This window comes from Coregonus lavaretus (assembly GCF_964263955.1).
Source record: "Coregonus lavaretus genome assembly, contig: HAP1_SCAFFOLD_4325, whole genome shotgun sequence".
NCBI classification, from domain to species: Eukaryota; Metazoa; Chordata; class Actinopteri; order Salmoniformes; family Salmonidae; genus Coregonus; species Coregonus lavaretus.
In genome coordinates this window covers 24,226-51,533 of record NW_028162052.1, presented here as the reverse complement: position 1 = coordinate 51,533, position 27,308 = coordinate 24,226, and the positions used below count along the sequence as shown (strand labels likewise).

Genomic DNA, 27,308 nt, shown 5'->3' with positions numbered 1-27,308 from the left:
AAAAATAAGCTTGAAGTGTTGATTTATATACTAAAATTGTGAACTGATGTTCCCTCAAGTGTTGAAGAGATTTATCACTCTGAGTGTTTGGTAGTGAGTTCATTCATATGATTAATGTGGTGTACTTGAGTAATGCCATTAAAAGCACTGTATGCATTTCAGGAATATGGAGTCCCTTTCATGGAGACCAGTGCCAAGACTGGAGTCAATGTAGAGCTGGCCTTCCTGGCTGTAGCAAAGTAAGTCACGACTCATGTTATTTCAAAATGAAAGTTGCACTGTATGTGAAAGGGCAAAGACATAATTGGCCAATTATATTCCTCATCTCTCCTTTTCTTTTCCCGTATGTTCTCAATTTCTCTGCCCTTGCACTGCTCCATCCCACACTCTCTCTCTCTCTCCCTCTCTCTCTCTCTCTCTCTCTCTATATATATATATATATATATATATATATATATATATATCTCTATCTCTTTCTTTCTTTCTTTCTTTCTTTCTTTCTTTCTTTTGCCTGCCTGCCTGCCTGCCAGGGAGTTGAAGCACAGAGCTGCCCAGCAGCCCAATGAGCCCAAGTTCCAGATCCACGACTACATTGCGTCTGAGAAGCAGAAGTCTGGCTGCTGTGGTGGCTACATGTAGCTAAATCTCTCACCAAGTGTTATACCACACCAGGCCACAGAGTGAGCGAGGGAGAGAGAGACACACACATCTACAGAGAGAGGGAGGGAGGGGGAGGGGAGGGAGGGAGAGAGAGAGAGAGAGAGAGAGAGAGAGAGAGAGAGAGAGAGAGAGAGAGAGAGAGAGAGAGAGAGAGAGAGAGAGAGAGAGAGAGAGAGAGAGAGAGAGAGAGAGAGAGAGAGAGAAATAAAGAGAGAGAGAGGGACATAGAGCAGTAGGGAGACAGTCCCCCTAAAATACCATCATCAGACAGAGAGAGCAGTCTTAAAAAGAGCAGGTGCAACCACTTGTGAAAAAGAGAATACCTGGTCTGCTCCCCACCTGCTTGGAAGGCCTATGGCAACTAGCCAACCCTCATTCTACCCCTATCAGGAGAAAAACCATGTCAGTGTTTTCAGTTGGATAGAAATGCATTACCAGTGTATTTAAAATGTGAATTGATATTTGAAACATGTTCTGGTAATTTAGTTCATGTGTATCACATGCTGCAGCTGCAGCCTGTCAGCCTTACTCATTATTGCCATAAGGAAGGATTGGAAATCCAAATTGAATTTCTTGCCCCAATTTTGCCATATTTACAAAGAAATTATGAAATGATCTGATCACTTTATGTAAAGATGTTAGGTGGAATAAAACACAGATTTTTGGGGGGCTCATGGCTTCATTTGTTTCACCACATGTTATTCAGGACTAAATGCCATTATACAGTACATGTTGTATGAGGAGTACCCTCTACTACTGCGGTGTCATGCACAAAAAGCAGACTAATGACAGTGATTTTGTAATTATACCCCAAATTAATATTATTTTCTGAAATGCTGTGGTCAAACGTTAATTGAGGTGGTGGTCAGAAGTTCCAGCATGAGTTTTGATTTGCTTTTAAACGTGCCATCCACCACACATTCGACCAATGAGAGAGTTCCCTCTGAGACTGTTGTTGTGGAGCCTCTATCAGTCATCATTAATGGATGTTGTTGTTGTTGTGGCTCTACTGTACATGGGTTGCATTGTGTAACATGTTCCTTTGTATTTGGTTATGAATGTTTGCTTATTGAATTGGCTTGATGTCACAATTATTGTCACTCTCTATGGAGGTGTCACAGTGATCACAACGTGCCATGGAAAAGTGCTTTGTTATCGTACAGTATATAAAAACTATTTTTTGTAATGAAGATGGTGGTGTTTATTGCAGTGTGCAGTGTGTGTTTGTATATCTGTTTCTTTGAGTCTCCTGGGGAGGAGGTTATAGGTCAGGGTTCCCCAACTGGCGGCCTGCCAGTGGTTTTATTTGGCCCCTCAAGTTTTCTGAGGAAAAAAATAAATAAAAAATTGTTGGACATAAAATACTAAAAACACCAGGAAACCAGCTTTATGTGATTTTAATTTAAGAAATCTGTACCCAAGTATTCCCACACATAAGAGAGAAACGTGATTGTATACAAATGCAAGCAAGGTTTAAATTATTATGTTTTAGTCAAACATTGTATGTGTTTGGGCTTTTTGCAGTCTACAAATTATTTGTAATTATGTTCCAGCCCCCGACCAACGGCTCCAGAAAAAATCGGCCATCATCTGAATCTAGTTGATGATCCCTGTTATAGGTGGATGGGATATGATGTACTGAGGTTGCCTCCCACCAGGTGGCAGCATTGCTTTTCAAAGAATAATAGGGCGTTACGCTATTTACCACAGCTAGTTCAATTGCACTTTTTAAATCGCCACTGAACACGCTGATTGGTAAGTGTGTTTTTCTGTAGAAAACCAATATTTCAGTCTTGGGGTGTGTTTCCTGACCGATTCCGCGTTTGGTTAATGAAGTTTGTCCCCCATGACAAGCCTATTTCACTTCATGAAAATCCCCATAATGAATCTAAGATAACTCAAGGAATCAGTAAATCATTTAGACGTTTTTGCCGACGATGTTTTAGTTGCGTGATTTTACATCTAACTAAGGTGTTTGGTGCAGTATTTCTCAAGTTAAAAAATGCAACACATGTCGGAGTTGCTGGGCAGGTCTGTCTGACTGTCTATGCTATTGGATAGAGAGCAATCACTGCAGCTGTTCACCCCATGTTAGTAGGCAACTGGGCATCGTCAAATCAAAACCCAACCTTCATTTACCAGTTGTGACGCACGGATGTTCCAAACTCAGTTTAATAAAGACTGACTTTATGACCAAAAAAGTATCATATTTACACTTTATAGTCAATTTTGACACGCTGTTTCTGACTCGTATTTTTCAAAGGGATTAGTTGCTTTTTAAAGGCAGTCACTCTTTAATATCACCACTCTTTATTTGTTTCACACAAATAGCTCCAAACATACACAAAGGCACAAAGGGACTGGATTGTTTTGTGAAATACATCCACCTGAAAAATATATATTTTAAAATAAATAAGCCAGTAAGGCATCCACTTATTGAGAGTGACAAAAAAATGTTTATTTCAAACCACCACAGATAGAGATGAAACTGGAAATGTGAGATTATGGGAATCCTCACAGCCCTGGAATATGAAAAGGGTTATTTACCGGTACTGTACAAAAGAGGTTCAATTTGAGCTGAGTTGCAGGGCTATATCAACCTGGATGGTGGAGTCTGGAGTGGAGATGGTGGTGCCAGGCAGAACACTCATTACTCATTGTACCTGGCTCAGCTGTGTACCTGGAATCTAGCTCTCCCCTTCCCATCCAGTCTATCAATCACACAGACCATAAACCTCCTAGGAACACTTCGTCCTCCACACAGTTGTACAGTTGTACAAACGATTAAATCAATCACAAACAAGAATCATTCATTCCTCAGAAACATCACAAAGCACCTGATCATCAGACTTTCTGTATACATAGTTTGAGATGATAGGCCTATTAGTGAGTCATCAATAGGGGCGGCAGGTAGTTTAGTGGTTAAGAGTGTTGTGCCAGTAATCGAAAGGTTGCTGGTTCTAATCCCCGAGCTGACAAGGTGAAAAATCTGTCGATGTGACCTTGAGCAAAGCACTTAACCCTAATTGCTCCTGTAAGTCGATCTGGATAAGAGTGTCTGCTAAATGACCAATTACTTTATTATTACCATAGTGAGTCATCAATAGACTACAGTGAGTCATCAATAGATTATAATAAGGACATGTCCATGCATTGATAAGTGTACCTGGCAAATGTCCCAGTATAGAGAAATAAAGACTCTGCTGTGGTTTTGGGTCAGTGAGGTCCTTGATGTTTTAGTGTTGATGTAATAGAGCATGTTTTCTCAAGGAGGGTGTAGGCCCCTTCCTTCCACATAAAGGTTTGCATTTCTTCAGAATTGCAGGGCCTTTATCAGAAGAGTGTCTGTCTGTCAGTGAGTGTGTGTGTTCTCACAGAGACAAACAGACAGACAGACAGAGAGCAAGCGGGGGAGGGAGAGAGAACAAGCACATGTGGCGAATGCAGATGTCCTCTCCTGAGCATAATATATGCAATCTATAAGTAAACCTATTTCAACATCAGGAATATACAGTACAGTGAAGGCTGCTGAGGGGAGGATGGCTCATAATAATGGCTGGAAAGGAACGAATAGAATGGCATCAAACCTGTTATTGATACCGTTCCACCTATTCCGCTCCAGCCATTACCACGTGCCCATCCTCCCCAATTAAGGTGCCACCAACCTCCTGTGATACATGCCATATGTTTACAGAAGGACCACATGCATTTGTCACAATATGGCGCAGCTGGCTGGCTGCAGTAGCAGCAATCATTTTTGCGCATGCACTTGTCCATCATTAGGGCCAATAGCATGCATGCCCCAATGATTTATGCGCCTCCCTCCTCCTGGGGTATTTGAGTAGTGATTGGTGTTACTATCTGTCTTCTGCACCTACGTCACTGTCCTTTATAAAGTAGTCTACTGAGTTTAATTCAGTGTCAGAGTAGAGAATATAGTTTTGGAGCAGAGTCATCGCATACATATAGTTAGTAGAACTTGAGATTTTGACAACACATCTCGTGTTGGCATAAGTCCCCTGTATGCACAAAGTTGTAGGAGTTGCTTTTGAAAGTGAGTTGCGACTGCGGTTGATATCCAGTCACCACGGACGGCGCCTTATAAACAGACGGATTGGATTCCAGACGCTCTTCCTTGAGAGCGGTAGAGATTCCTGTTGACGGGTACCACTCGTGCTCAGCATCTCAAACTGACTTTTCTTGGCAATTTCCAGCTACTGAACGATCCTTCTCACAAGCAACAGGTTGAATTGGTGAAATAAATAGCAGAAACTATGCCCAGCAAAAGCGAAGATCATCGGCCAAGACTCTGCGTGCTGGAGAAAGGGGACAATGGGTATGGGTTCCATCTCCACGGTGAGAAGGGTAAGACCGGGCAGTTTATACGGCTTGTGGAGCCCGACAGTCCTTCTGAAACTTCGGGGATTCGCGCGGGGGACCGACTAGTGTTCGTGAACGGGGAGAACGTGGAGAGCGAGAGCCATCAACAGGTTGTGTCCCGGATAAAAGCCACCGTGGGCCAGCTCGAGCTCATTGTTATCGACCAGGACACTGAGCAACTGTTGAAAAAACACAAGATTAAGTGTCTCAAAGAATATGTCACGGAGCGCATTCCTTTACCCAGCGACGACGAGTCAGAAAGCGAAGATGTGAAGGAGAACGGGACACCATGCGGGACACCGAGAGAATCCACCCCCGTCCCGGAAAATAACGGAGAGATCCATAGCCACGTAGAGATCCATAGCCACGTTGAGAAAAAGCTGAGCATCAACTCTGAGAAGGTGAGTGTGCCAAAGTGCAAAACCAGAATAATCTATGAAAGCCTGGTGGCCACATAAGGTATATTCCGCAAATATACAACACAGATTCCGTTACAGTTTGCGTAATAATACCACTGACACTGTCCTAGGGATTTCAATTAAACGAATGGGATGTTTTTTTTTATTCATCCATTTATTCACCAACAATGTAATTACAATATCTTAACTTTTCAGTCTCCTGTTATATAAGTGCACTGTGAAAATAACATCATTAATATGGTCAGCTGCAAAGCCCAGTATTCCCACTCTCTTCATTGTAGCAGTTTTGGCAGAGGTAGCAGGTCGTAGGCGAGTCAGTTGGCTGCACATTTGTTGTGGGTGGTGGGGGGTATAGGAGAGGAAGGACAAACAGCCTGCTTCAGCCTCGAGTTCAAGTCAACATTACTGTAGGACTGGGACAGGAGTCAGTCTCTCACTCACTCACTCACTCACTCACTCACTCACTCACTCACTCACTCACTCACTCACTCACTCACACAACACACTGTGGCTCCAGGGGTCCTGTTTATGAACTTCTATTAAATTATTATACATCATGGTATTAACACCCATCTTTTCAGCTCTAAGAATTCACACTTTCATTTTCAGACAGCTGTAGAATGCTTAACTCCCTTGCAGTTACAGAATCCCTGGCATGTTTCCAGAACACTGGAACTCTATTCACCTGTTCTTACTCTGCTAATCACCAACATCCTGATCTGTCTCTGGCAACAAGGGTCTCCAGGGAAAACATCTGCCACCTTCAAACTTCCTTCACTATCTCCTGTAATGGAATGTGAAATACATGCTTGGATGTGTGTGAATTTGACAGTGATGCTGCACACCACACACATTCGGGGGAAAGGGCAACTATGTTTTGTGTGTTGTTGTTCTGAGGTTTGAGAAATAACTGACACTTGACATTGGTGTTGAAGAGAAATAATTTGAGGTTTACTGAAGCAGATGTCTTTGAACAGACCACATCAAACATATTTCTGGTGTCTTCTTCATATTTTCATTACTCGCAATTTAATGCACCCACAATGGAACACAAGAAACAAATCAAAATACAATTCTTAGTCCTTGATTATGACCTTCCGCTGTCTATGAAAACAAATGAAGAGTTTAATTCCAAAACGCTACATATAAATTTTTAGAAATGTTGGTAAATTTGCTTTTATTGTTTAAAGAACTTATGAAAGAGATTGGTGTGTTTTTTCCACTATCTTATCATGCCATGAGGTTGTTCAATGACAGACATGTATTTTTTTTTTTTATCTATCACTTGATGGTTTCATTTCAGAGGGACAAATAATCATGTTTTTTTTAGCAAAACGCTATATATCCGCCTCACTCTCAGAGAAATAAGTAGTACTGCTAGGTTTTACACAGTCAAATGTAACAAATAACATGTTTTTTTTTTATAAAGAACTGTACAAATGATACATTTGTGACATCAATATTTAGTTAATCAATGCAGTAATATGAGATCTGTATGTAAAACATTTAGATTTTACATTTTAGTAATCTTATCCAGAGCAACATACAGTTAGTGCAACCACATACAGTGCCTTCAGAAAGTATTGACACCCCTTGACGTTTTCCACATTTGGTTGTTGTACAGCCTGAATCTAAAATTGATTTAGTTTAGATTTGTTGTCACTGGCTTACACACAATACCCCATAATGTCAAAGTGGAATTATGTGTTTAGACATTTTTACAAATTAATACAAAATTAAAAGCGGACCTTTATTGAGTCAGTAAGTATTCTACCCCGTTGTTATGGCAAGCCTAAATAAGTTCAGAAGTAAACATTTGCTTAACAAGTCGCATAAGTTGCATGGACTCACTCTGTGTGCAATAATAGTGTTTAACATGATTTTAGAATGACTATCTCATCTCTGTACCCCACACATACAATTAATGTAAGGTTCCTCAGTTGAGCAGTGAAATTCAAACACAGATTCAACCACAAAGACCAGGGAGGTTTTCCAGTGCCTCACAAAGAAGGGCACTTATTGGTAGATAGGTAAAAATATATAAAAAAGCAGACATTGAATATCCCTTTGAGCATGGTGAAGTTACATTTTGGATGGTGTATCAAAACACCCAATCACTACAAAGATACAGTGAGGGGAAAAAAGTTTTTGATCCCCTGCTGATTTTGTACGTTTGCCCACTGACAAAGACATGATCAGTCTATAATTGTAATGGTAGGTTTATTTGAACAGTGAGAGACAGAATAACAACAAAAAAATCCAGAAAAACGCATGTCAAAAATGTTATAAATTGATTTGCATTTTAATGAGGGAAATAAGTATTTCACCCCTCTGCAAAACATTACTTAGTACTTGGTGGCAAAACCCTTGTTGGCAATCACAGAGGTCAGACGTTTCTTGTAGTTGGCCACCAGGTTTGCACACATCTCTGGAGGGATTTTGTCCCACTCCTCTTTGCAGATCGTCTCCAAGTCATTAAGGTTTCGAGGCTGACGTTTGGCAACTCAAACCTTCAGCTCCCTCCACAGATTTTCTATGGGATTAAGGTCTGGAGACTGGCTAGGCCACTCCAGGACCTTAATGTGCTTCTTCTTGAGCCACTCCTTTGTTGCCTTGGCCGTGTGTTTTTGTCCTGTCCACTTAGCAGAAAAACACCCCCAAAACATAATGTTTCCACCTCCATGTTTGACGGTGGGGATGGTGTTCTTGAGGTCATAGGCAGCATTCCTCCTCCTCCAAACACGGCGAGTTGAGTTGATGCCAAAGAGCTCGATTTTGCTCTCATCTGACCACAACACTTTCACCCAGTTCTCCTCTGAATCATTCAGATGTTCATTGGCAAACTTCAGACGGGCCTGTATATGTGCTTTCTTGAGCAGGGGGACCTTGCGGGCGCTGCAGGATTTCAGTCCTTCACGGCGTAGTGTGTTACCAATTGTTTTCTTGGTGACTATGGTCCCAGCTGCCTTGAGATCATTGACAAGATCCTCCCGTGTAGTTCTGGGCTGATTCCTCACCGTTCTCATGATCATTGCAACTCCACGAGGTGAGATCTTGCATGGAGCCCCAGGCTGAGGGAGATTGACAGTTATTTTGTGTTTCTTCCATTTGCGAATAATCGCACCAACTGTTGTCACCTTCTCACCAAGCTGCTTGGCGATGGTCTTGTAGCCCATTCCAGGCTTGTGTAGGTCTACAATCTTGTCCCTGACATCCTTGGAGAGCTCTTTGGTCTTGGCCATGGTGGAGAGTTTGGAATCTGATTGATTGATTGCTTCTGTGGACAGGTGTCTTTTATACAGGTAACAAGCTGAGATTAGGAGCACTCCCTTTAAGAGTGTGCTCCTAATCTCAGCTCGTTACCTGTATAAAAGACACCTGGGAGCCAGAAATCTTTCTGATTGAGAGGGGGTCAAATACTTATTTCCCTCATTAAAATGCAAATCAATTTATAACATTTTTGACATGCGTTTTTCTGGATTTATTATCTCACTGTTCAAATAAACCTACCATAAAAATTATAGACTGATCATTTCTTTGTCAGTGGGCAAACGTACAAAATCAGCAGGGGATCAAATACTTTTTTCCCTCACTGTACAGGCATCCTTCCTAACTCAGTTGCCGGAAAGGAAGGAAACCACTCAGGGATTTCACCATGAGGGCAATGGTGACTTTAAAACAGTTAAAGAGTTGAATGGCTGTGATAGGAGAAAACTGAGGATGGATCAACAACATTGTAGTTAATCCACAATACTAACCTAATGGACAAAGTGAAATGAAGAAAGCCTGTACAGAATACAAATATTCCAAAACATACATCCTGTTTGCAACAAGGCACTGAAGTAATACTGCAAAAAATGTGGCAAAGCAATTAACTTTTTGTCCTGAATAAAAAGTGTTATGTTTGGAGCAAATCCAATACGACACATTACTGAGTACCACATATTTTCAAGCATAGTGGTGGCTGCATCATGTTATTGGTATGCTTGTAATCGTTAAGGACTGGGTAGTTTTTCAGGATAAAAAATAAACGGAATGGAGCTAAGCACAGGCAAAATCCTAGAGGAAAACGTAGTTCAGTCTGCTTTCCACCAGACATTGGGAGATTAATTCACATTTCAGCAGGACGATAACCTAAAACACAAGGCCAAATCTACACTGGAATTGCTTACCAAGAAGACAGTGAATGTTCCTGAGTGGCTTAAATCCTGAGTGACTTAAATCTGCTTGAAAATCTATGGCAAGACTGGACAAAGGTTGTTTAGCAATGATCAACAATCAATTTGACAGCGCTTGAAGAATTTTGAAAGTAATAATGGGCCAATGTTGCACAATCCAGGTGTTAGAGACTTACCTAGAAAGACTGACAGCTGTAATCGCTGCCAAAGGTGATTCTAACATGTATTGACTCAGGGGGTTGTATACTTATCTAATGAAGATCTATATTAGTTTTATTTTTCCTATGTTTTTGTACAAATATTATAATTTTTCTTCCACTTTGACATTGGAGTATTTTGTGTAGATCGTTGACAAGAAAATGACAATTCAATCTATTTTAATCCCACTTTGTAACACAACAAAATGTGGAAAAAGTCAAGGGGTGTGTGATGAGTGTCGTGAAAGGAGTCAGGCGCAGGAGGGTAATCACTGAATACAGAGTTTATTCCTTCGTTGACACACACATGCGCTCCAATAACGATCAACGAAACAGGCACAGGGGAAACCAACATCCCTAGTAAATACACTGTAACGGAATCCAATAATACATAGGCACAGGGGAAAATCTACCCTGGCAACACAAGAATGAGTAGCTCCACCGAGCTACATACTCTCACAATTAACAATCACCCACAAGGACAAGGGGGCAGAGGGAACACTTATACACAGACTAATTAGGGGATAGGAACCAGGTGTGTGTGATTTACAAGACGAGACAATTGTGATGATGATTGGGGCGGCATTGGTTAGTAAGCCGGTGACGACGAACGCCGAAGCCTGCCCGAACAAGGAGGGGAGGCAGCCTCGGCGGAAGTCGTGATAGGGTGTGAATTCTTTCAGAAGGCACTATATCACAGTTAAATATACAGTATACAAACATTCCAGCGAAACAATGGATATATAGCGTTTTTTAAAATAACACATTTGAATAAACATTGTATTTATTTATCTGAGAACAGTAATATTTTACACACACAAAGGTACCAATAAGCAATCATTTTTTGTGAAAAAAACACAAATGTGAAAAATGTGTGGATAAAGCGTTTTGGAATTAATCTCTTCACATTGTTCAATGTCTGTTTCTCACTTTATTTATTCTTTAAAGGGACTACATTTTGTCTTCACATCCTCTTTATACCCTCTAGCCAACAGCATGCACATGACGTGGGTTCATTAAAACATTGAAGAAAAGAGGGGCATTCCAAAACATCTGTGCCCCCTGGCGTGTCCCGGATGTTTACCCCTGGGGCTCTCCCAGCCCCTCTCAGCCCCTCTCTCTGGTTCCTCTATTGCCGTGGTGTAATAACCCAGACTTCATCACTGACACTGCAGTGTCTGTTTGGGTCTCTGTGTTCCAATGTGGCGCTCCGAGTGAATCTCACTGCTGAGTGATTTGCTACCATAACAGTCTAAACAACAGTCTCACTACCATACCATGCAGTGCCCAGCCATGAGCAGCCTACTCATGTGTTGGACAGGATGCAGTCAGCCAGACACATGTGCAGCATCTTACGGGCTGCTCGAGGGGCATTTCGCTACACCCGCAATAACATCTGCTAAACGTGTATGTGACAAATAACATTTGATTTGATTTGACATCATGCATATCCTGTGTTTGCTATGTGAAAATGTATGCTATGTACCGTATACGGTTGACATGTTTGTGACTTGAACTCCTCCAGTATTACACTTCCAATAGAGCAGTAACCCAATGTGATCTCATTGACTTAATCAATAGTATGAGCAGGATTTCCAACAGGGTTTAATCTGAACTTGCAGGGAAGGTAATGGGGGCCATCTAAGAAACCTTATGAGAACCCTGTTTCCCTCACCTCCACCCTTAACTTCCATGTCTCGTCCCAATATCCAAAACACAGCAATTCCACCCCACCTATAGGCCCTGCTGTGTCCTGGCTGTGACACGGTGTCTGCAGGGTAGTTAAATGCTGTGTCTGCCTCATCTCTTATCACTGCTGTGTGTTAACATTACAAGGCAGAGTCCCAGCCGGCCACAATATCACATTAGTTAACTCTATAGACTAGAGCAATTGAAGCTCATGGAAACAATGTACTGTATATTAGTGTAAATGGCTTACTGTAAATTGCCCTCACTTGTCTGGGCATTTCTTGTAAAGCATCTACAGGTCCTGGAAAATGACTCAAGCACCATAGAAAAACAGGCACAGTTACGTTGTTTGTCTTAGAAATACACACAGATTGTTCCTCTGTTTACTTTCAAGCTCACCCAGATGGCCTAATGTAGTTGTGGTATTATAGTTAACGCTGGCACGCAACTCAGAAGGAAGTGTTCCATGAACAAACAAGACCACTTCTGTACCGCTCATATTTCATTGGTTGAATTATAGTTTTCATATTGGACATTTAATGTTTCCCTGGTTTCTAGTGTGCTTGCTTGCTTTCTAAATCAAAAATGCACACAAAATATAGGCCTAGTTAGAGAGAATACATTACTTGACAGTTTAAAGGCCCAGTGCAGTGAAAAACGTAATTTATCTGTGTTTTTTAAATATTTCCACACTGAGGTTGGAATAATACTGTGTATTTATGAAAATTATGATACTGCCCTTTTAGTGTAAGAGCTGTTTGAAAAGACCACCTGCGATTTCAGCCTGTTTTGGTGGGATGGAGTTTTGGCCTGCCTGGTGACATCACCAGATGGTAAATTTGTTAATATACCAATAAGAAAGAGAGGTCTAAACCAGCACACAAGTCACAACAGGTTATATTTTGGCTGCCCTTATTACACCCTTAACAGATTTAGGTGCATCGTGTCATATTGACTGGATCCTATGGGAAAATCTGTCATTAAAGCCACTCTAAACATCTGATAAAATATGAAAATAAGGGTGTGATGCATGGCTTGAGTTGAGCCTCCAAATTTATTTTCTATCCACTGTATCTATCTTATCTGTTTGTGTTATTGTTTTGTGTGGGTGAGGCGCCTAATTTACTCCGTTTTGCTTTTGAGGAAAGCCCACATCAACAGAGGCTTTGGTCCATTGAGATTCCACTGGGAGACTGAGGAGGATGCCAGCCAGCCAGTCAGCTTGGGGTTTCTGGAGTCCTCATGAATGACTGCCTGGTTACATAAGCCTGTTTTTAAAGGCAAATTACAGGAGAGAAAGAGTCCTCCGTGTGTCAGATGAAATCAACTGTGACTAGTAGGCTGAGAGTTCTGCTGTTCAGGGAGGGACCGTTGTGTGTGTTCCATGTCTTGGAGGAAGTCTGTAGAGAACATTAACATAGAGACTTCGCCCGGAGAGCAGGCGACATGCAGACAGGCCTGTAGGCATATGCCAGTTGGCTGTCTGTCTTCACTGGGCTGTCTGTCTGTCTGTCTCCACCAGGGTTCTACCGGATACCAAGCCTGTTATGTACTCATTCATATAAAAGCTGCTTATTAAAGAGCATGGGTCAGCCACTGACACACCCACTGCCACTTGGCTTTTTGGCCCTTGTGGTGTGCCGTAGAGGGGAGAGGCTTTTGTTATGGCACAACATGGTTCCTCAGGCATCGGAATATCCCACTTTAGTGACTGTGTAGGAGTATTCACTCTCTATAATGGTTTTTCTCCCACAGAATGGAGTGCGTGGGTTGACGATGACTTTAAATGGTTTAATCTGGTGATCGAGGAGCGAGCAACTCGTAAAAAGGAGACCACATTTCACATACAAGTCAATGTGTTCCCAACGTGTGGCAAAGCTTGAAGTTGAAATAGATTTCAAACCAGGCTTTTTCTTTAAGCATTCCTGATGGATTATTTAGTGGGTTTGATTATTGACCTATAGTGGGTAATAGTTTATTTACTGGGTTATAGTTATGTATTTCAGACCAAGTCACGGTGTGTACCTCACCATGTTCAAGTAGCTACGACACAAATCCTGACATTATTTATGTTAGCTTTACCAACTATTCAATCAGACGCTGATGCCATATAATCCACAATGGCTGTTCAATATAACATTGTCCTATGCCATTTAAAGAAAATATGTCAACTCTTCATGAACTTCTCTTATAAATATTTTAGGAACCAGGCGGCCACACCTTAGTTTGTGACTCTCTTTTTAAATCTCCTTAGCGTAGCTTGCTTCTGTGGGAATCTTTTCCTGGGGCCTTGGCCAGCACAGAGACTCCAGAAAGCTTAGGCTGGTTTCCTGTCATTGTTGTTGGGGAAGGTAGAGAGAGTCAGGCAGACCCCTCCCTCCCTCCCTCCCCCTCATCCCCCTCCCTCCCTCCCCCTCATCCCCCTCCCTCCCTCCCTCCCTCCCCCTCATCCCCCTCTTCTGCTCTCTCCAAAATGGGTTGCCTCTACTGGTCACAATGAAAACACCTAGTCTTTATAACTGTCATTTTTCTACAATTACTACAGTCTACAGCCCTCAAACTCAACTCTGGACCTCGAAGCCAGTTCCACTGCATTTTTTTCAATAGTTCCCCTCTAATCAGAGACCGATTTAGACCTGGGACACCAGGTGTGTGCAATTAATTATCAGGTAGAACAGAAAACCAGCAGGCTCCGAACCTCATAGGGTAAGAGTTGAGTACCCCGATCTACAGTATACACACAGTACAGTGTTGATCAAACTGATAGGATAGCATGCTAGTGGATAACATGCTAACTAATGTGGACTGTTTAAGTCAAAGTCAAACCTCTTACTGTAGTTGATTGAACTGCATTTCATGTAACTTTGGTCAAATCTAGAGCAGCGTTTCCCAACTCCAGTCCTCCAGTATCTCCAACAGTACACATTGTTATTGTAGCCCCAGACAAACACACCTGATTCAACTTGTCAACTAATCATCAAGCCCTCAATGAGTTGAATCAGGTGAGTTTGTCTGGGCCTACAACAAAATTGTATGCTGTTGAGGGTACTTGAGGACTAGAGTATATAATTGATATAGCCCGATTACTCCATTGTTTGTGATGTGTGGTCACGTGTAGGGCGTCTGTCTTGTGTATTTGCTCAATCATGTATGTGTGTGTGTGTGTGTGTGTGTGTGTGTGTGTGTGTGTGTGTGTGTGTGTGTGTGTGTGTGTGTGTGTGTGTGTGTGTGTGTGTGTGTGTGTGTGTGAGTGAATGTTTTGGAGTCACCCTTTCCTTCCCTCCTCTTTGTTGATTGTTGAGCAGTATGTTCCAGAGGAAACGGTCCACATGACAAGACAGACAGGGTGGAGGGCTAAACACAGGGTCACAGGCTTCATCGTGTTTCAATGGAAGGATCCATTTATTTGTGTACTGTGCAGTCAGTATGTGTGTGTGTGTTCTGCCAGCGTGTGTGTCTTATGTGTGTGTATTTGTTTGTAGAGGGTAAGAGTTCAGCAGCTTGTGAGTGTATTATGTAACTAACTCTGTCTTACACACCCCCTCTAGGCTATAGGGTCAGTCCTGTAGATCTGGTTCTCTAATAACGTTTAGTTGTATCATACAGACTGTGTGATTTTGGCCTTAGATCTACTGCACAAAATAGTAGGCTATAGTTGTAGGCATCACATGGACAGAGAGGTGCATTGGAAGTCCCTCACTGCAGGTCACTGGACTCCCTGCTCTGTGTGTTCTCTGTCTACAGTCTCGTCTGGGGCCCTGGGTGGAGCTCTGGCCATACATTCACACCCACCACGTTCCTCTTCCTGAGCCCCAATGGCTTTCTCTGAAGAGCGGTATGTGTGTTTGTGTGTGTGTGTGTGTGTGAGAGAGAGAGAGAGAAAGTTGAGAGAAAGAAAGAGTAGATGGTAGAGGGTTTGTAGTACAGTGACCAGTGAAAGCTGCTTGGTGAAGTGAGCCAGTGACTCTGGCCCAAAACAGCAGCACCACTGTCTCTCCTACAGTATAGGGCCAGGTCAGGGTGGGGTGGAAGTGGACCCCATGATGGGGAGGGGAACCCCCTGGGATGCAGGGGGGGGGCTTGCTACAATGCCACATTCCATTTCCCATTCCATACCCCTCAGGGTTCATAACCCCTCCCTGACAATGAGGGAGAGGGCCGCACACTCCAAGGATAGGGGTGGGGGAGGAGGAATGAATGACACTCTGGGACCCTGAATTAGACTCTCCCTCACCCGCGCCCAGCCATGACACCATACAGTAGGACCAGGACAGACTATACAACATATACAGGCAGAGTGTTGACACTGTGTACTGTCTGAAAGTGGTTCTATCAAGTTACGAAAGGCCAGGGGCATAATCTATTCTACAAGCGTGTGTATGATGTTGCTTTCCGCAGTTTTGGTGAGCTTGGTTATGTTATCAAAACTGACTACGGTGTGACAGCAAAGTGTGGGCAAATGTTTGTCACATTTTGACCATCCACAGCCTGAATGACGCCACACAGGATGTCACAACATTCTCTCTGACTTATTCAACCCTCTCATCCATTTCTAGCCCTTTTTCCTCTCCCCTCTGAGCTGGCAGTATGATCTCCTCTTCTCTGTCAATCTGTGCAGTGCCGGGTTCTCTGTGGGAGACATTTTGTGTGCCTGCACCTCATTGGGCGGAGGTCAGAAACAGGAAGCATGGCCTCACAGATAAACCATGTTGACTCCTCAGGCCTGGTGCCTGATAAGGTAGGACTAACACACTGATACTAACACACTGATAGAGAGCCGTAGGGATGGAGGAGAGACAGCTGCTTTGGAAAGGTGTGTCCTGAGAAGAGACAGAACTAGAGATTTGATTGACGGGGATGACGGGCACTTCAGTACCTAATCAAGGCACACCCACCCATTAGTGTTAAAATATCAACATTGGCACCCCCCATAATTGTTGTGATTGACAATGGTCCACTATTTTTAGTGAACCCACCACGAGTAGCTTGTAATTCGAACCCTGGGCAGAGCCATCCCATAGGTGGCCGTTGTAGACCCAGTCTGTTCCAACTTCAAATGGAGGTGGATAGTAGCAGTGGTGGAAAAAGTACCCAATTGTCATACTTGAGTAAAAGTAAAGATACCTTTATAGAAAATGACTCGAGTGAATGTCACCCAGTAAAATACTACTTGAGTAAAGTCTAAAAGTATTTGGTTTTAAGTATACTTAAGTATCAAAAGTAAATGTAATTACTAAAATATACTTAAGTATCAAAAGTAAAAGTATTAAGCAAACCAGACGGCACAATTTACAATTTTTTTTTTTTTTACGGTTAGCCAGGGGCACACGCCAACACTAAGACATAATTTACAAACAAAGCATTTGTGTTTTAGTGAGTCCGCCAGATCAGAGGCAGTAGGGATGACCAGGGATGTTCTCTTCATAAGTAAAAAAAAATTCTGTCCTGCTAAGCATTCAAAATGTAACAAGTACTTTTGGGTGTCAAGGAAAATGTATGGAGTAAAAAGTACATTACTGTCTTTAGGAATGTAGTGAAGTAAAAGTAAAAGTAGTCAAAAATATAAATAGTAAAGTAAGGTCCAGATAACCCCCCCAAAAAAATATATACTACTTTAAAGTATTTTTACTTAAGTACTTTACACCACTGGACAGTAGGGTGCATTGTTCACCCCTGCCTGCCCTGCAGCTGGCTCAATGGCCTATCCTGAAATGGAACACCCCCGCACTGCTTCAGTGGCGCGATCCTAGTCCTTACACCCAATCTACACAAGGGAAGACAACTTTGCCACACTGACTGAAATTACAGCTTTACAACAGTCAGAGTCAGACCTTATTAACTCTCTCCCCTATAGGGGTTTGAAAGGGTCACTAAACTAAGCTCTTATCAAAATTACACATGACAATCACGAGGTTAAGGATTTGTCCTATTCCAATGAGTAACGATGGAGCTTTTGACTTTGTTATCTCTGAGGTTATTCTTTCACCTGATCAAAGGGGCGTTGCACAGCTTCCCACCACTTATTAAAACCCCAGGAGTTAGAGGCCCTGTTTAAAAGATGCTGTGATAGCAGGCAGAAGCAAGTGGACTGACTGCATGACAGATCTATTGTATATAGAGGTCGGCTGAATGCGTGTGGAATGCCTGGGTTGATGATTTGCGGGGCGCGTGGCAGAGGTGTGTGCGTAGACTTTGGACCTTATCGATGGCACAAAATGCAGCCATGTGCAGCATGGAAAACTCTGCTTTAGCCAATGCCTATCAGGCAGAGCAAGACACATTCTCTGTCCATTACAGCTGCAGTAGAATATCTCTTGTATGGCGTTATCATGAATTATAAACTGGGTGGTTCAAGCCCTGAATGCTGATTGTCTGAAAGCTGTGGTATATCAGACTGTATACCATGGGTATGACAAAACATGTATTTTTACTGCTCTAATTACGTTGGTAACCAGTTTTTATAATAGCAATAAGACACCTCTGGTTTTTGTGGTATATTGCCATTATACCACGGCTAAGGGCTGTATCCAGGTACTCCGTGTTGCGTCGTGCATAAGCACAGCCCTTAATCATGGTATATTGGCCATATACGACCCCCCCCCTCGGGCCTTATTGCTTAAGAATAACATGATTTAACATTAGTCTTTTTCCTGGATGTTGCCCTGTAGTTGAGTCACTCAGAGACCCTGGCATTCTGTATTAATAATGACACACATTACGTGGCTAAAGTATGATGATGTCCTGTTAAATACACAGTAGATACACTTCAGTCCTCCACTGTCTTCAGATGGGGAAAATATTAACCAGGCATCTGGCAGAGTGGCAGCCGCTGGCATGGTGTATGAAGCTGTTTTCAAGATGAGGTGTTGACTTTGACAGCTGCCTTAGTGTTCCATTAGAAAGGCCCTCTGGGTCAAATATACAAAAATGTATGCACGCATGACTGTAAGTCACTTTGGATAAAAGCGTCTGCTAAATGGCATATTATATATTATACACTGCTCAAAAAAATAAAGGGAACACTTAAACAACACATCCTAGATCTGAATGAATGAAATAATCTTATTAAATCATTTTTTCTTTACATAGTTGAATGTGCTGACAACAAAATCACACAAACTATCAATGAAAATCAAATGTATCAACCCATGAAGGTCTGGATTTGGAGTCACCCTCAAAATTAAAGTGGAAAACCACACTACAGGCTGATCCAACTTTGATGTAATGTCCTTAAAACAAGTCAAAATGAGGCTCAGTAGTGTGTGTGGCCTCCACGTGCCTGTATGACCTCCCTACAACGCCTGGGCATGCTCCTGATGAGGTGGCGGATGGTCTCCTGAGGGATCTCCTCCCAGACCTGGACTAAAGCATCCGCCAACTCCTGGACAGTCTGTGGTGCAACGTGGCGTTGGTGGATGGAGCGAGACATGATGTCCCAGATGTTCTCAATTGGATTCAGGTCTGGGGAACGGGCGGGCCAGTCCATAGCATTAATGCCTTCCTCTTGCAGGAACTGCTGACACACTCCAGCCACATGAGGTCTAGCATTGTCTTGCATTAGGAGGAACCCAGGGCCAACCGCACCAGCATATGGTCTCACAAGGGGTCTGAGGATCTCATCTCGGTACCTAATGGCAGTCAGGCTACCTCTGGCGAGCACATGGAGGGCTGTGCGGCCCCCCAAAGAAATGCCACCCCACACCATGACTGACCCACCGCCAAACCGGTCATGCTGGAGGATGTTGCAGGCAGCAGAACGTTCTCCACGGCGTCTCCAGACTCTGTCACGTCTGTCACATGTGCTCAGTGTGAACCTGCTTTCATCTGTGAAGAGCACAGGGCGCCAGTGGCGAATTTGCCAATCTTGGTGTTTTCTGGCAAATGCCAAACGTCCTGCACGGTGTTGGGCTGTAAGCACAACCCCCACCTGTGGACATTGGGCCCCCTACCACCCTCATGGAGTCTGTTTCTGACCGTTTGAGCAGACACATGCACATTTGTGGCCTGCTGGAGGTCATTTTGCAGGGCTCTGGCAGTGCTCCTCCTGCTCCTCCTTGCACAAAGGCGGAGGTAGCGGTCCTGCTGCTGGGTTGTTGCCCTCCTACGGCCTCCTCCACGTCTCCTGATGTACTGGCCTGTCTCCTGGTAGCGCCTCCATGCTCTGGACACTACGCTGACAGACACAGCAAACCTTCTTGCCACAGCTCGCATTGATGTGCCATCCTGGATTAGCTGCACTACCTTAGCCACTTGTGTGGGTTGTAGACTCCGTCTCATGCTACCACTAGAGTGAAAGCACCGCCAGCATTCAAAAGTGACCAAAAAATCAGCCAGGAAGCATAGGAACTGAGAAGTGGTCTGTGGTCACCACCTGCAGAACCACTTCTTTATTGGGGGTGTCTTGCTAATTGCCTATAATTTCCACCTGTTGTCTATTCCATTTGCACAACAGCATGTGAAATGTATTGTCAATCAGTGTTGCTTCCTAAGTGGACAGTTTGATTTCACAGAAGTGTGATTGACTTGGAGTTACATTGTGTTGTTTAAGTGTTCCCTTTATTTTTTTGAGCAGTGTATTATATATTATTATATTATAAATATGGTCAGGGGAAGAGAATGAGAGGATGCAAATTGCGTGAGATCATTAACCTTTCAGATGTTTTACTAGAGCTCATCATGGTGTTTTACAGCTCTCCACATCAGATCAGGTTTTTATGGGATGCCATCTCTGCTGTCAATCATTGACTCAGGTGCTGAAGAGACAGTGAAGCTCTGTGGTCCTCCATCTTACTGCCCATGACAGGGGTATAGGTAAATAGTAAATATGGATTCATATCAGGTAAGTATCAACTGAAGAGTGAAATAAGTGTTCTCCAGTTTCTCCAGGTGTGATTTTGGTTGGTTTGTGTATACCAGGTATAAACAAGGTCAGTCAGTTTTAGTGGCAGATCTTTGTCAGGAGTATTCAGTAGAGCTGTGGTTTGAGGTGTTGCAGCTGTGTGGTGCCAGTTAAACAGAAGCTCTGGTGATACTGTACCTTTCTGGCATGTAGTACTTCCTGAGGGGGTAACGTTACGTTGAACTGGGTTACATCATGCTCTGGGTGGGGGCTGTCAGATCTCTAACTTTCAGAAGAGATAGATTAATAAAGAAGCATCACCAGCAGCTGCAGATAGTTGAGCATATCAGGCTTAAGGATGTTGGTGAATAGTTGTGTGTAGATAGACTGTACTCTTAGAAAAAAGGGTTCCAAAAGGGTTCTTCAGCTGTCCCCATAGGAGAACCCTTGTTTGGTTACAGGTAGAAAACCCTTTTGGGTTCCATGTAGAACCCTCTGTGGAAAGGGTTCTACATGGAACCCAAAAGGGTTTACCTAGTACCAAAAAGGGTTCTACAAAGGGTTTTCCTATGGGGACAGCTGAAGAACCCTTTTAGGTTCTAGATAGTACCTTTTTACAGGTTCGCTTGTTGGCGTGTGTGTTGGTTAGTTAGCATGTTCAGGCTGGTTTGTTAGCATGTGCAGTAGGCCTACAGTGGTTTTCCAGCCCTTCACAAATTCTACAGCACAATGGCAGAGTCATGTCTTAATTATAAAACTAACAATTACTCAATAATCCATGCCTTCTGGGAATGCTATAAAGTCCAAAAGTTATGGCCAGAGTTAGAAAGTTGGCTTTCAGAACAATTAAAATGTAAATGTACTTTTAATCCGTCTGTCTGCATATTTCAAGACATGGCATATGGGGGTGTAGTGAGATACCAGATGGGCTGGACAGTTCTCTTCTGATCACTCATCTGGAAAAAAAACAATCCTACATCGTTAAAACAATGGAAAGGTCAAATGCTTTATTATCTACAGTTGAAGTCGTTAGTTTACATACACTTAGGTTGGAGTCATTAAAACTTGTTTTTCAACCACTCCACACATTTCTTGTTAACAAACTATAGTTTTGGCAAGTCGGTTAGGACATCTACTTTGTGCATGAAACAAGTAATTTTTCCAACAATTGTTTACAGACAGATTATTTCACTTATAATTCACTGTATCACAATTCCAGTGGGTCAGAAGTTTACATACACTAAGTTGACTGTGCCTTTAAACAGCTTGGAAAATTCCAGAAAATTATGTCATGGCTTTAGAAGCTTCTGATAGGCTAATTGACATCATTTGAGTCAATTGGAGGTGTACCTGTGGATGTATTTCAAGGCCTACCTTCAAACTCAGTGCCTCTTTGCTTGACATCATGGGAAAATCCAAAGAAATCAGCCAAGACCTCAGAAAGAAAATGGTAGACCTGGTTCATCCTTGGGAGCAATTTCCAAACGCCTGAAGGTACCACGTTCATCTGTACAAACAATAGTACGCAAGTATAAACACCATGGGACCACGCAGCCGTCATACCGCTCAGGAAGGAGACGCGTTCTGTCTCCTAGAGATGAACATACTTTGGTGCGAAAAGTGCAAATCAATCCCAGAACAACAGCAAAGGACCTTGTGAAGATGCTGAAGGAAACGGGTACAAAAGTATCTATATCCAGTAAAACGAGTCCTATATCGACATAACCTTAAAGGCCGCTCAGCAAGGAAGAAGCCACCGCTCCAAAACCGCCATATAAAAGCCAGACTACGGTTTGCAACTGCACATGGGGACAAAGATCGTACTTTTTGGAGAAATGTCCTCTGGTCTGATGAAACAAAAATAGAACTGTTTGGCCATAATGACTATCGTTATGTTTGGAGGAAAAAGGGGCAGGCTTGCAAGCCGAAGAACACCATCCCAACCGTGAAGCACAGGGGTGGCAGCATCATGTTGTGGGTTGCTTTGCTGCAGGAGGGACTGGTGCACTTCACAAAATAGATGGCATCATGAGGAAGGAAAATTATGTGGATATATTGAAGCAACATCTCAAGACATCAGTCAGGAAGTTAAAGCTTGGTCGCAAATGGGTCTTACAAATGGTCAATGACCCCAAGCATACTTTCAAAGTTGTGGCAAAATTGCTTAAGGACAACAAAGTCAAGGTATTGGAGTGGCCATCACAAAGCCCTGACCTCAATCCTATAGAAAATGTGTGGGCAGAACTGAAAAAGCGTGTGCGAGCAAGGAGGCCTACAAACCTGACCACAGTTACACCAGCTCTGTCAGGAGGAATGGGCCAGAATTCACCCAACTTATTGTGGGAAGCTTCTGGAAGGCTACCTGAAACGTTTGACCCAAGTTAAACAATTTAAAGGCAATGCTACCAAATACTAATTGAGTGTATGTAAACTTCTGACCCTTGGGAATGTGATGAAAGAAATCAAAGCTGAAAGAAATCATTCTCTCTACTATTATTCTGACATTTCACGTTCTTAAAATAAAGTGGTGATCCTAACTGACCTCAGACAGGTACTTTTTACTGGATTAAAGGTCAGGAATTGTGAAAAACTGAGTTTAAATGTATTTGGCTAAGGTGTATGTAAACTTCCGAGTGGTTGAAAAACGAGTTTTAATGACTCCAACCTAAGTGTATGTAAACTTCCGACTTCAACTGTATGTCTCATTCTCTCCAATTAGCTAACTGCTCCATAGGTCCCCTTCCTAGACTTGGACTGGATGATGACATGATTGCAGTTGTATTCTTGCATCAAGCCATAGTAAAACATTTGGCACAATTGTCAGTAAGGGAAAGCCTGGTTTTGAATTATGACTCAATCGCTTTTAGTCGGTTTCAAGTAAGACCCCAAGGTTGGTTGATGTGTTCATAATGAAAGTGTTGCACTTGTTCATATGAAACTAGGTTTCTGGTTGAGCACACGTGTCAACAGTCAGCGGCCACCGATGATGGTGATCACATTATTTTCCTGCCCTAAAAAAAAAGAGAGTAGAGATGGTTCTTGGTAAGGTACTGCTTCTCCTCCCTCCTGTCAACTCCATGTAGAAGGTGTTAGTGAGTCCCTCCATGTGACAGCCATAGAGAATGACAGAGGACTTTTCTTTGCATCTGTCCCATTATGGCATCTGTGAGCGCACAGGTAGCGCCATTGAGATCATCTCTATTTTGAAGTAGTCAGTTTTCTTCTACTTCTATGAGTTGGTAAACAAACTGAAAGTGTGCATACTGCCACCTGGAGTGTGTTGTTTGAACAGGTATAAAGCCAAGGTTGGTGATTTACTGACACCTGCCGTTATGGAATGTTTGCTCACTAGTATAATTCATTGGCTGATCCCTCCTGGATGGAATTATGTGATCCTTCCTTAACTTCAAAATGTTGAAAGTCCTCAATGGTGCTGCCCATGCTAAAATGGGCTTTTCAGGCACTAGAGTCCTCTATCGTTCTCTCTGGTGACAGCCAACGACCTGTCAGAACAGCTCCGACCACTGACTTACTGTAAGTCACGGCTTTAGAAAGGGATGAGCCTCTGTACGTCTGTGTGCCTCTAAATCCTTGTAGCTGTAAAATAGTGCTGTCACATTTGCTTGATGGTTTCAGTAACCAGCAGGTAGAAATGCCCATTAGTCACCGTCTCTAATTTACACTGGAAGCGTAATCAAACCAATTCATTCTTATCAGTCAAGCTGTGGGCAGGATGGAAAATGGCAGTTTGTTTTTTCCACGTCTTCTGTGTGTTAGATGTGAGTGCTGTAACCAGTGGGACTGCAGGTGTAGGGGTGTGTATTTGTATTGTATATTGATTTATCTTTTATGTGAGGAAGTTGAATACAGAGGGAAGAGTATGCTTCAGGAAAGAAGTAGCAACAGTTCCTGTGCTGTGCTGCGCACTTCCCTCATGATGGAAAAGGTTGTGTCATCGTCATCCAGTGAATGTGTTCAGCTAGGAACCCATTCTCTTAACCTTACTGTACATGAAATCTATTCCTAAGCATTTAAAATAGTCCACAAAGCACAATACTTTCTCTGGCTTTTAAAATGCTTACTAAGATGGTTATTTCTGATGATTCAGGATATGTAAAACCTTGTCATTTATTCACATAAATGTTAATACTAACTGTGTTGTAACTGTTGTCTCAGCTTCTCTCCCTGTATTAAACTGCTATTCATGAGGTGTTGCTTCTCAGTTGACTGGAGATAATGACTTTCCTCTGTGGGAACACAGACCCCAGTGATTGTGACTGTTAGAAACCTCCCCATATAGAACACCACCAAGCAAACAACACAAGGTGGTGTAGATATGTAGGTGTGGGTGATAGGGATGAGAGGATGGATATTCCTGAGAGGTCACTGAACTCAACATGATTGGAGCTCAAGGTGCCCATATGTGAGATCTCAGGGAGCTTTAAAGGAACATGTTGAGCAAGGTATAGGCCTAGAGACAACTCTTCAGGAGTTATAGCACACAATATTCCTATTTACAGTATATATTTACCACAGGAATGTTTCATTTCTTAAAACGAGATAGAAAGATGGCTTAATATGATCTAATGAATTGAATTGAATGTTAACTATGTAATTGTTGGTCAACCTTCCCCCACCTGAGTGGTTACCATGACCAAACCCTTCCCATTTGGAACCAGTAACTACCTCTCCCGAATTGGACGTACTTTCCAGCGTTCTTCTCCCACATTCTCCAAATATTATGTCTTGATAGAGAGAACTAGGCTCAGGGAACCATTCAAAACAAAATAAAGAGTGAAAAGATTATACAAATATTTCTGACCTGAGACTGAACTCATGTCAGGGCTAAGTTTATCTAAAATAAATATTGGTTTCATGTGGGAGACTTTTCTAATACAGAGACAGTCACCTGATTTTCTCCAATAGCACACTATGGCATTTGCTATGGATATTCCCTATATTCTGTCAAAGCTAGGTTGTTTTCTCCTGTTTAGTGCCTACTGAATGGGGCCCAGGCTATTGCGCGGGCGGAGGGGTGACTGGAAAGCTGTCTGTTTGGGCTGACTGTTTTGATAGCTGACCACTGCAGGTGACTGTTGTTCTTACGGTATCTTCCATGCATTACTCCCTTCCTGCAGTGGAGAGGTTGAGTGTGCACACACACACACACACACACACACACACACACACACACACACAGGACATGCAGTAGGAGTGAAGCATGGTTTCCTCCCCAGTAAAAGGCCCTGGTTTGTGTGTGTGCAGCAGATTCCACAGATTCCGTGCCCTCCCGAAGATTCTTCCCTGCTCCCGACACAAACTGTCTTCTGTTATCCCTGCCACCCTGCCATGGTCCCTTTCTGTTGGTTGGAAGGGACGCTCGACGTTGGCCAGTTGACCTCATCCTTCCTGGCTGTGTTCTGCTGTGAATGCCTGTTATTAAAGCTGCAATATGTAACTTTTTTAGGAGACCTGACCAAATTCACATAGAAATCTGAGTTATAGATCTGTCATTCTCATTGAAAGCAAGTCTAAGACGCAGTAGATCTGTTCTATGTGCACTATTTCTATGCTTCCCGTTCTTAAGTTACATTTTTGCGTCTTTTACTTTCGGTTTTGTACACCAGCTTCAAATAGTGGTTATGGAAAATATATTTCAAAGCGATTTCGATGGTACAATGATTTTCTATGCTATACTTGCTTGTTTTGTTACATTAATTGAAATTAGGCGAGCTATTAGAATTTGAGCAAACAGGAAATGGCAGAGCAATTTCTGCATAGTGCACCTTTAAGAGTAATAGCACTCCAATTGGACTAAAACGGATCTGTCCTTGTCAGACACTGCTTAGTGCTCGTCTCTAAAATGTGTGGTAAGACTTGTGCAGTGGACAGTCGATGGGATCTTCATACCAGAAGGACATCATTAAGTCATGCTGTATTTTTCTTAGCTTACATGACCCTCCATGACCCCGTGTTTCTAGCCTTCAGTTTGTAGGATGCAGGTGCACCCTCGGTCGTTAGATTGCTCTTCTTCATTTTGAAGGGAAAATCCTTTGTGGTGTACAGTTTGCAGTTTGCGTTTAATTATGTAGCAAAATAGCGATTACACACCAAAAACAGGAAGCAGAGAAACCACTGTAACCAGCTTTTTCAGTTTAAGCAGGACTTTGGCCTTCGGGTAGGGAGGGACCACACCAAGAGTTACTCAGGGAGAATTTAGTTCCAATTAATGTCCTTTTTCTGCATACTTTCCAATTTTTTCTACTTTCCCTCTAAATATGCTCTTTTGATCTTTATTGATATGTTGTGACAGTTGATTTTGATTTACTCACAGTTTGGAATGTATATTTTATATGGAGGTCTGGAATGAAGAACATGGAGGAGAATCAGACCAGATTAACATTTACACTACCAGTCCAAAGTTTGGACACACCTACTCATTCAAGGGTTTTTCTTAATTTTTTTACTATTTTTTACATTGTAGAATAATAGTGGAGACATCAAAACTATGAAATAAGACATGGAATCATGTAGTAACCAAAAAAGTGTTAAACAAATCAAATTATGTTTTATATTTGAGATTCTTCAAATAGCCACCCTTTGCCTTGATGACAGCTTTGCACACTTTTTGGGTTACTACATGATTCCATATGAGCTATTTCATAGTTTTGATGTCTTCACTATTATTCTACAATGTAAAAATACAGAAAAACCCTTGAATGAGTAGGTGTATCCAAACTTTTGACTGGTACTGTAAGATGGTTGTCAGTTTCATCAGATGCAGAGGGACTCAACTTAAGTTGATGCACATTTCGCACACACGGTCCACTTCACTCGGCGTGTCTGATTGGCAGGATCAGTGTTTGGCACGCTGCTGCTCCCTATCCTCCTAGCCATGTTCAACTCTGTTCCTCTGACTAGAACCTCCTACAGAGACATGTAGTGA

The 27,308-nt window shown here is 42.5% G+C and overlaps 1 protein-coding gene across 1 annotated transcript in view; it reads left to right on the top strand.

The window, feature by feature from the left end:
* The first annotated feature begins 4,580 nt into the window (after positions 1-4,580).
* The window catches only part of LOC311116560 (Na(+)/H(+) exchange regulatory cofactor NHE-RF1-like), a 33,485-nt gene continuing 10,757 nt past the window's right edge, over positions 4,581-27,308 (top strand). Inside the window, exon 1 of the mRNA XM_084191642.1 lies at positions 4,581-5,441. Coding sequence (XP_084047768.1) covers positions 4,935-5,441 — 507 coding nt within the window. The 5' untranslated portion in view covers positions 4,581-4,934. The remainder of the gene's footprint in view (positions 5,442-27,308) is intronic.